General features: G+C 63.1%; 1 protein-coding gene across 9 annotated transcripts; it reads left to right on the top strand.

Moving 5' to 3' along the window:
• Positions 1–671: 671 nt before the first annotated feature.
• Positions 672–5,442, top strand: ELF3 (E74 like ETS transcription factor 3). Of its 9 annotated transcripts, none has more exons than XM_014843170.3 (9): positions 672–810; positions 1,173–1,343; positions 1,692–1,913; positions 2,140–2,235; positions 2,406–2,525; positions 2,692–2,781; positions 2,928–3,044; positions 3,914–4,109; positions 4,654–5,442. In XM_014843170.3, the coding sequence occupies exons 2-9, from the start codon at positions 1,181–1,183 to the stop codon at positions 4,766–4,768; spliced, it is 1,119 nt and encodes a 372-aa protein (XP_014698656.1). In that variant the 5' UTR covers positions 672–810; positions 1,173–1,180; the 3' UTR covers positions 4,769–5,442. The 9 variants fall into 9 exon arrangements, with proteins under 9 accessions (XP_014698656.1, XP_014698657.1, XP_014698654.1 ...); XM_014843171.3 differs by having other exon boundaries at positions 2,137–2,235; positions 2,698–2,781; XM_014843168.3 differs by having other exon boundaries at positions 2,137–2,235.
• Positions 5,443–10,228: the final 4,786 nt, after the last annotated feature.

The raw sequence follows: 10,228 nt of genomic DNA, 5'->3' as shown, positions 1-10,228 counted from the left end.
GTCAGAGGCGGAGGGAAGAGGTCCAGGCAGAGTGAGGTCTCTCCAGCAACCCCGAGGTGGATGGGCCTGAGCAGGCAGAGAATATGCCAGACCCTGCCGGCACAGTGGATGCCAGCGAGTGGCGGGCCACCCCACCACCACCAGTAGCCCGTGAACATTGCCATGTCTGGAAAGCCTTCCAGCCTGAATCCTGGGCGTGGCGGGAAAAATCTCCACGTCTCCGTACTTCTCTCCCTACCAGGCCCCTTGGCCTCAGATCTCCAGGCTGCTGGGGGCTAGCACCCTTGGTGACCCAGTTCCGCCAGCGGTTCAGGGCCCCCGCCCGCCCCTCCCCTCCCCAGCCCATCCCTGGCCTGGCCCCCGTAAGGAATTTCCTGAGCCAGAGGGTGGCCGAAAGTACAGATGCCCACCCCGGCGACTCTCCCGCCGCCCGCCCAGGCCAGTGCCCTGTGCCCAACCCCAGAGGGTGCGGGGTGACAGACTCTGACAATCATTAAACCAGCCGGGCCTGATTTCCCAGCACCGCCTGCTCGGATCCAGGCCAAGTGGCACAAAATATGCAAATCACCCGGGGCCAGGAGCCCATTCTAAAGGCCAGGAAATCCCCTCGTCCAATGAGCCGCCAGCTCAGGTGACGCAGGTGCGCTATAAAGGCTGGGCTGGGAGGGGCTCCGGCTGCCTCTATTTAGGGCGGTGGGGGACGGGCCGGCGCCTACCTGTGGAACTCTGTGCCTCGTGGATTTCTCTCCTGGCTGTTGTCCCTTAATCCCGTCCGCCTGGCTGCCTTCCACGCCCGTACCCGCCACTCCGGTAGGACCTCCACCTGCCGTCTTCCCCAGCCTGGGCCTCGGGAAATCGGGTAGGGGTCCCATGGACTTGCAGCTCTAAGCTGGCTGCTGTGGCAACGTGGTGCAGAGTGCCCAGGCAGGAGTGTCGGGCAGTGAGAGTGTCCCTAGGGGGACAGCGTGGCCACGACTCTGCCAGTCCCACCCAAGGCCAGGTGGGCTGAGCCTTGGGCCCCCACCGGGCTCGGAGATCCTGGAGAGAAGGTATCCCAGGAAGCGCTGACCTTCCCGCCCCTTGGGGCTACTCTGGCCCCAGGCTCGGCTAGAGCAGGACGGCTGGAGGTGGGGAGGACCCGGCCCCTCACCAGCCTGGCCCTCTCTCCCCAGGGAGGCTCATGGCTGCGACCTGTGAGATCAGCAACGTTTTCAGCAACTACTTCAGCACTATGTACAGCTCGGAGGACCCCACTCTGGCCTCTGTGCCCGCTGCTGCCACCTTTGGGGCCGATGACCTGGTGCTGACCCTGAGCAACCCCCAGATGCCACTGGAGGGCACAGGTGGGTCCCAGCAGAGTGGAATGGGATGATTGGGGAGGGGGAGACATCTATCCAAGAGCCTGTTAGGTAAATGGGGGACCAGCCAGGGATGAGCGTCTCCCGAGCAAATTCCAGGGCCAGTGGCCGGGTGGACCCGTAAGAGGCGGAGGTGTCGGGGGCGTGGGGGCTGGATTGTCTAAGTGAGGTGCGGGAAGGGTGTCCAGACCACCACCTCCTACCCCTGCTCTTGAGGGGGCTTCTCTGAGAGGTGAGGGGGGACGCGCACAGAATCCCAAACGGGCGCCGGAAGGGGGCTGTGAGGGTCTGCTGGTGGCCGGAGCTGACTGTCGCCGTGCCGGCCCCTTGTAGAGAAGGCCAGCTGGTCGGGGAAGCAGCCCCAGTTGTGGTCAAAGGCCCAGGTGCTGGACTGGATCAGCTACCAGGTCGAGAAGAACAAGTACGACGCCAGCGCCATCGACTTCTCGCGGTGCAACATGGACGGGGCCGCGCTCTGCAGCTGCGCCCCTGAGGAGCTGCGTCTGGTCTTTGGGCCTCTGGGGGACCAGCTCTATTCCCAGCTGTGGGACCTCAGTGAGTCCAGGCCACTGGTGGGGAGGTCTGCCTCTTGCCGGCTCCTTCTCGGTCACGGAGGCTGGTCTAGTGGTCAGCCCGTACCCCCTGCTGAGGTCAGCAGGCCGTGGGAAGGACCCGGAGCCCCAGGCCAGTGGACGCAGCCAGCGAGACAGCCCCTAAGGGGTGAGGGGTGAGGGGTGGGACTCGGCCTGGGCTCTGACCCTCCTTCCTTCCTTCTCAGCAGCCTCCAGCTTTCCTGACGAGCTCAGCTGGATCATTGAGCTGCTGGAGAAGGACAGCACGACCTTCCAGGAGACCCTGAGAGACCCGGGCCCCTTCGGTGAGAACCCAGTTTCTCACTCCTTCCCCAGCCCGTCCTGTCGCATCCGTGCCCTCCCTGTCCTGATTTCTGTGGCCCCAGCTAGAAAACCAGCAGGTCATCCCGCAGCTGGGTGGCCCCCTGTCCCGCCCTCCTCTGAGCCCTGTCTGAGCTCTTCCCTCCTCTTCCAGACCAGGGAAGCCCCTTCGGCCAGGAGATGCTGGACGACTGCCCGCAGGCCAGCCCCTACTACCCGGGCAGCTACGGGGCGGGAGCCCCCTCCCCAGGCAACTCTGACGTCTCCACCGCAGGTGAGCCCTTGGTCACAGCCTCCCTTCCCCCAAGTGTCCCTGAGCCCTCGGCAACCCACACTCGAATCCAGGCTCTCTGGGAGGGACAGGAGCCTGCTGGGCAGGCAGCGTGTCCCGCAGAGGGTAAGTGGCTGGAGAGGGACTCACGCTGCCCTCCCTGCCCTAGGGACAGGGGCTTCCCAGAGCTCCCACTCCTCAGACTCCGGTGGAAGTGACGTGGACCTGGATCCCACCGACAGCAAGCTCTTCTCCAGCGGTGAGTGGAGGGAGCCCCCGTCCCCAGGGTGGCCCCTCAGGCAGTGCCCTGGCCTGCCCTTCCCCCCATCCCGCTCTCCCGCAGGGTCTTCCTGTGGAGGGACTGCCCCTCACGCCCCCATCCTGACCGCCCTCCTCCCTCCCTAGAGCCCTTTCCTGACTACAAGAAGGGGGACCCTAAGCACGGGAAGCGGAAACGGGGCCGGCCCCGCAAGCTGAGCAAAGATTCCCGGGACTGCCTGGAGAGCAAGAAGAGCAAGCACGGTAAGCTCTGCGGAGAGGGGCCGGGGGCCGGGGGCTCTTCTCCTGTGCCGGCTGGCTGTCCCCGAGCTCCTCGGCCATCCTCACAGCTGCTCGGGGCCAGGGCTGGGCTGTGCTGCAGAGGAGGGGAAACTGAGGCTCCCGCAGGAAGGCAAGAGGGGCTGAGCCCAAGGGTCCTGCCACCTGCTCCAGCTCTCTCTGCACATGCCCACGTCCCGCCCGCTGGGACAGCCCGGTGGTGTGAGGAGGCAGCTGGTGGGGGCTGGCAGGGCCCAGAGAACCTTGGTGGGCTCAGGCGAGGAACCTCGGCCCCTGGATACCGGGCCGGCAAGGGGAGGCCTTTCCGTCCCCCAGTCTGAGAACATGGGCCTTGGGCCTCAAGGGTGCACCAGCTTCTGTAGCCCCCGGGTGGGTGGCCCCGTCACTTCCCCACCTCTGTGCTGTATGCACGCAGGCTCCCCACACTCTGCCTGGCTGCTTCCTTCTAGTGTCGGGAGTATTTCCCCAGGATGCTGTCCCCTCGTCCCCCGGGCTGGGGCCACTCTGTGTCCTGTCCTTGCAGAGCTCTCCCCACCCATCAGTGCATTTGCTTTGTGACCGTGGCCCCCACAGGACTGGGAGCTCCTTGAGGCCATGGGGTGTCTCAGGGGCTCTCGTACCCCAGCCTGACATTTGATTGATATCTGAGCCAGCGAAACGGTGGGGCTGGGTGGGATACGGTCTTCCTGGGGCTTCTGTCCAGCGGGCAGCTGGGGAGGGGCTCAGCCATCCCCAGCACATGGGCATTAGTGGGCGGGGCGCTGGGACGGGAGGGCAGCGGGCCCGGGGGCAGGGGGCGCTGGGACCGCAGGCTGATGGAAGTGTCCTTGCAGCCCCCCGAGGCACCCACCTGTGGGAGTTCATCCGGGACATCCTCATCCACCCGGAGCTCAACGAGGGCCTCATGAAGTGGGAGAACCGGCGGGAAGGCGTCTTCAAGTTCCTGCGCTCCGAGGCCGTGGCCCAGCTGTGGGGCCAGAAGAAGAGAAACAGCAGCATGACCTACGAGAAGCTGAGCAGGGCCATGAGGTGAGGGCGGCGGGGCCCAGGGACCACGGCCTCCGCCAGCTCTGAGGCCGGCGGCACGAGGACACTGGCCTGGGTGAAATGAGACGGGGAGATTGGGAGGCTGGCACGTGGTGCCCGTGTCACCCCATCTGACAACAGCGTTCCTGGCGTGGTCTGCAGGCCCGTCCACACTGAGGCCGGCTCCTCCCCTACAGAAGCGTTAAGCTGCTTGTCTCTGGGCCTCGGTTTTCCCCTATGTACATGCATCAAGGGTGAGCTGGATCCCCCTGAAGTTCCCTCCAAGCCCTAAATCATGTGGTTTGCTGAGAGCCCCAGGACTCGGCCAGCCGGACACGTGAGGGCGAGGGCAAAACCGGGTCCTCTGGACCCAAGACCAGGTTGCAGCGCAATGGAACCAAGTCAGCTCCTCCCCAGGGCTGGGCAGAAGAGGGAGCTTCCCGAGAGGGTCAGGCTCGGGTCAGCCGAGCTGGGGCCCCGTGGGGACAGGTCACCTGAGGAAACTGGCCCTCCTGCCTGAGCCCCTCTGACCGCCCCCCTCCCCCAGGTACTATTACAAGCGGGAGATCCTGGAGCGGGTGGACGGCCGGCGGCTCGTCTACAAGTTCGGCAAGAACTCCAGCGGCTGGAAGGAGGAAGAGGTCGTCGGGAGTCGGAACTGAGGGTCCCAACCAGAGCCGGGATGCACGCACGGACATGAGGCCTGCCGCCCCTCCCACAAGGACCCCGGGCCTCCGCCGTCAGACTCGCCGCCCAGCGCTTTGCAAAGCAGCCGAGGCTCATGGACCCTGACAACCTGGCCCCGGATTCGGGCCTGCGGCCTCTCCTCTCAGCCCTCCTCTCGGAATTACAAGCCCTGGGTTTGAAGGACTTTGCTGGCTGGGCGCTGGAGGCAGCTGCTTTCGTCTCAGAGTCTGGGTGCCTCTGACTCTATCAAGACTCCGCTGTGGACACCTTCCTCCTGCAGATGTGTAGACTGAGCCAAGGAGGCCGAGCAGGCTGGAGGGGCGCAGGGAGAGGGGACAGCATGGGTCCCCCGCACCTTCTTTTGGACTGGCTTCCCCCAGCACCTGGACTCCGCGGGCGGGGGTTGGAACACTCCCTAATTTATGTGCTATAAATACGTTGGATGTACATAGAGAGCTATTTTTTCTAAGATATTCCCCTCCCCATCCCTCTCCCACTGAGCTCTGGTGGCCAGACTGACTGTCCCAGGCTCTCGTGGGGCCGGTGAGGGGCGGGGTGAGGCTGGGACCCTCAGTGGGGGCTCCTGGCTCCTTTCTCCTGGGAACGGAGGCAGAGACCTCCAATAAAGTGCCTTCTGGGCTTTTTCTAACCTTGTCTTAGCTACCTGTGCTCTGAGATTTGGGCCTCCAGAGGGGAGAAGGTCGTGGGTCGGGGAGGGGAGTAGGGCAGGGGGTGTACGGGGCTAGAGGGGAAACCGAGGCAGGAGGCCTGGAGTCCCAGCCTGGTGGGGGCTGGGAGGAGGGCAGAGGGAGCAGCGAGGAGGGTCACGACAGAGACAGCGTCCGTGACTCCGTGCAAGCAAGGACACGAGCTGGGCCAGCCAAGTGCAGGCCGTCCTGCCGCCACCACACAGCCGCTCGGTGACCTTGGCCGAGTCGGAGCTCTCGCTGTGAGGCTGGGGTTGGACCCGGTGCTCCCTAAGAAGGCTGGAGTCAAGTCCCAGCCAAGCTGGCTGCCAGCTGAATATCTGTTACGTGAAGTCTATCTTTCGCTTTCTGACACGAGCTCAGAGGTACGATCTTGTGGAGAAAAACCAGCAAGACCGAGACAAGTCCTTGAGAACGAGGGGGCGGGACAGACGTGCGGCACCTGTTCTTCAGGGGGACGCCACTCCACCCGCTTAAGCCCAAGCAGAGAAGGAGACTTGTGTTCATTTTACAGATGCAGAAAGTGAGGCTCGGGAGGGCCAGTGGCTCTGCCCGGGTCAGTCAGGCTGTCCCCTCGGGCTGTCCTGCAGCCTCCCTGGTGGCTCTGTCCTGGCTCGGGCTCTTATGACCGAAAGCCCAGCAGATTCCAGAACGGCGCCACTGACTCCACAGTGATAGCGCGTCCAGGTTTTAGGGAGGATGTTTTGCTGGTGGGAGCTGTATCCTGGTCTCCTTAGGAAGAACACCTTTCATCAGAAAGTTCTTAAGTTTGAGGCTTCACGTTCCAGGGAGTGTGTTAAAAATCCATTTCGTGAGTTTGAAATGCTGCTTAGATGTCTTAGAAATACCAGGTTATAAGCTGGAGGGATGTGGGTAAGGAAGGGATCTTAGAAAAGACAGGCATGCGTGTGTGCTTGCGTGCATGCGTGTGTGTGGAAGTGGGGCTTGCTCTGGAGAAGCCAGGCACAGTGGAAGGAAGAGTGGGGAGTGGGTTGGAGAGAGCAGGGGGGTCAAGAAAGAGCCCAGAATCTTCAGGAGCCACCTGGGCTCCAGCTTCCCTGCGGCAGGTGAGCAAGCGGCCGGGGAGGGAAAGGGATGGGCGGGGAGCGGCTGCCCTGCTGGCTGGGCCCCATCGGCCACCTCCTTCGGCAGCTTAGCCTAATCACATCCTCACTTCTTGAACACTCATACATGCTCGGTACCTGCCGCGTCTGGGGGCCTTCACACCCTGTTGAGGGGCCACCCTTGCTGCCTAACGTTCCAGCCTCGGAGCAGAGGACAAGCTAGGAGCCCAGGGTGTCCCTGCCACCTCTCCTTGGTCCCCGTTTTCTTCGGCTCTAAGAAGGAGACTCCAGCAGTGATGCACACATGGAGGGCCTGTGGGGAGCAGAGCGGGGACCTGGGGCCAGCCCCTCATCCTCTGCCACAGGGCTGGGAGGCAGCTGCCTGCCCGGCAGGACAGGCTGACCTTTGTCCCAACATTTTCCTTTATGGGGTGCTTTCCTCATCGCACTATCTCGCTTGCTCCGCAACACAGCCCTTGGAGGAGACTGGGCGTCCCCATGTCCCAGACGAGGCCAGTGCTGGCCCAAGGTCACCGGCCAGGTGAGAGGGGACTGGAGCCCAGGACCCCGGCCTCCAGGTGCGAGCCCAGGGGGCATTGCCACACGCTGGCTCTGCAAGGGGACCTGGGGAGACCCAGAGCAGCCCTGGGGAGGGGCCGGAAGGGAGGGGTCCTCTGCTGGCCCTGAAGGACATGTTTCTTCCTCAGGATGTCTTTGCCTGCACGCGCCTGTCCACCTCCTCACCACTCAGGACACCGCAGAGCCCGGCACAGATGCTTGGGCCGGCCTCTCTCATCCCCCGTTGGCGCCCTCTCTGTAGAGTGTCAGCCCCTGTCCCCTATTCCCACAGGCTGAGCCTCTGGCCCCTCTGGATAGACTCCCCCTGCAGACGGCCCCATCTGGCCCTGGGGGGTGGGGGCGGGGGGCCTCTCCTCGGGTGTGGCCGGGGCCGCTTGGATCCCGCCTGGAGCTGCTGCTCACCTCTTATCTGCTGCTGTGGGATCGTGTGCTGCGGGGCAGGTCAGAGGGAGGTCACCCTGCCTGCCGGGGGGGTTGGGTGTGCCTGCCAGGTCGTGCTTCAGTTCCCGGATTCTCCCCCGAACCCGCCCTCCACCCAGGGAGGGCCGGCGACTCTGGCTCCTCTGTCCCCGGGGAACAGGGCAGGGGGTCATTTTACTCAGGGGTCTGGTGCATCTGCCCTTCACTCCGGCCAGCTGCACACACGTCTCTCCCTCCCTGAGCTGAGGGCGCCTCGTCCAGCTCAGAGGAGCCCCAGGAATATTTGCTAAACGGCCCTGTGACTCTCCCCACCTGGCCGCCGTCTCCCTCTACGCACACACCCACGCGTGCTGTGCTCTCACACACACTCATCCACACGCACTCGGGCACACTTGCACCCACTGGCACAGATCTACGCTCACAGCCCACACACATTCTCGCACGCACCGAAGTCTCGCAGCCACACGCGCACACGTCACAGTCACACCTCGGGGGATTAAACCCAGGCTCAGCTGCTCCAAGCCTTGTTTACACCGCACGCCTCCTCCCTCAGGCTCCACTGACCCCCTCTTTGAAGCGTTTCCCTGACCTCCCGGCTGCCCTTTCTCCCCTCAGGGGGTGCTCAGGCCGTCCCTCCAGTCAGGACCAGTCGCCTAATTTGCAGAGCCCAGTGCAAAACGAAAACTCAGGCCCTCGTTAAAAATTATTAAAAATTCCAGATCATTAAACCGGGCGGGGCCCTTCCAAGCGTGGTCCTCCGAGTGACTGCCCAGCCGCGCACCCGCGAGGGCGGCCCGTGCCACACGGCCTCTCAGCTCTGCAGGACCGCCCGCCGCACCGCCTACTCCAGACGTGTCTGCAGCGACCACACAGACGTAAATAAGTTGCCAAGCCAACTTTTCAAAATGAGCAGAGTTTTCACAGAATGACTTGAATTTGTGGTTCCTCTTAGAGAACCAGAAGCTCTGGCAGGGCTGAGCAGCTCTCCCCTGGACCCCGACGTGCAGAAGCAGAATTATGAGGTTCCCTATACGGTCTCAAGTTCACCATCAGCGCCACCACACGTCGCCTGTGTGGCCCCAGAGGAATGACAGCTTCAACCCCTGGTTGGAGACGTCTTTGTCGGCTCCCAGCTGGAAACTCATTTTGTGCCCCCTCCACCCGGCAACATGATGGCTTATTGAAGACGTCGATAAGTAAATAGACAATGGGGTGACAGGTTAGTGACGTTCACCGGAATGGAAACCCAGCCAGCCCCTTCTACTATGGGAGGGGGACCAGAGCCCGCCAACGTTTACTAGGAAGCATCAAATTCTCTCGCCTCCAAGACCATTTTGGGCCCCATTCAGCGCATGGCACGTCACGGACGCTCATGGGCACTGGAGTGTCGGTGCACGACCTTCTGGGCTGGGCATGGCTTCTGGGCCCAGCAGCCTCGTCCTGGCCAGGTCCTCTCTCCGTGCTGAGGGAGACGGGGGCTGGCAGCACCTTGGTCCTCTGTGCAATAGCTTGCCACACATTTCGTCCCCGAGCCCACCTCTTTTCAGGGAGAGCAGCACCCTGAATGAGTCCCCACGTCGTAACCATCTACCAGCGATTTGCCGAACAGAGCCCTAGATCCAGGTGAGCAAGCCCCATTTTACAGGCGAGGAAACTGAGCTCAGAGAAGGAAGGTGACTTTCTCAAAGTGACACAGCCTGCCGGTGCAGAACCTGAGCTTAGTGTCGATGGCTGACCCCTTAGCAAGCACTTCCTAGGTACCAACTTAGTGCTTCACCTGTGTCACTCATTCACTCTCTCGGAAGTGTGCGCGGCTCCACGCTGGGGGCAGGGGACCTGGTGGGGAACAGGTCACCCAGGGTCTGCAGCGAGCCCAGGCTGGCGCCCAAGAAATTCCCAGGACGTCGATAGAACCTCCCAACAGGTCTCAGGGTGGGAGGAGTCCTCGCTTCGGAGATGAGGAATTGGGCTTTCGAGAGGTTGCGAACAGCTCGAGTGTTCAGAGCCAGAAAGTTTAGGAAACCAGGACTCGACCCCTGGCTCCCTGACACTCTCTCCTCACCCCCACAACTGCCTCGGCTCTGAGAGGCTCTGAGCGGGCAGAGGGGCCTGGTATCCCACCACTGGGTGCGCGGCCTGGGAGGTGCCCTGGGGACACACAGACGCGCCCGGAGCGGCTGGAGCTGCTCAGAGTACTCCTCCGGGGCTCCCTGATGCTGGGAGCAGACGGCCTGCTCGCGCGTGTCCAGGGACCCTCCTGGTGGCCCTCGCTGGGGAGCGTCGCCTCCCCCTCCTCATCCCCTCATCCTCCTCCTGCTGCTACGTGCAGGGCTGGGCTGGGGCAGCCTCGGCAGCAATTAGCCCAGCGCAGCCGCCCGTTACTGGAACCTTCGTGTCAACTCTGGAGCGGATCCAGGAAACCACACCCAGTGTCCCGCATGACTCAGTCTCACCTGCCCACCTCCACACTTGCCAGCCTCGGTGACCCAGGCTGTGACACCGTGGGGAAAATCCCAGCATCCTTTGTTCCAGCTTCATCTCCATCTACCTGTGTGTTTGCAAGGCATGCTGGGATTTACAGTCTATACCACCAGCTTGATTCCCCAGCTGGTCTCTAGCCAAGACGGGGATGCTCCAGGCTGGGCAAACGCTGGAGTTCAGAAAG

Source organism: Equus asinus, chromosome 30, assembly GCF_041296235.1.
Source record: "Equus asinus isolate D_3611 breed Donkey chromosome 30, EquAss-T2T_v2, whole genome shotgun sequence".
Taxonomy (NCBI): domain Eukaryota; kingdom Metazoa; phylum Chordata; class Mammalia; order Perissodactyla; family Equidae; genus Equus; species Equus asinus.
This window is presented reverse-complemented; position numbering and strand designations above follow the sequence as displayed.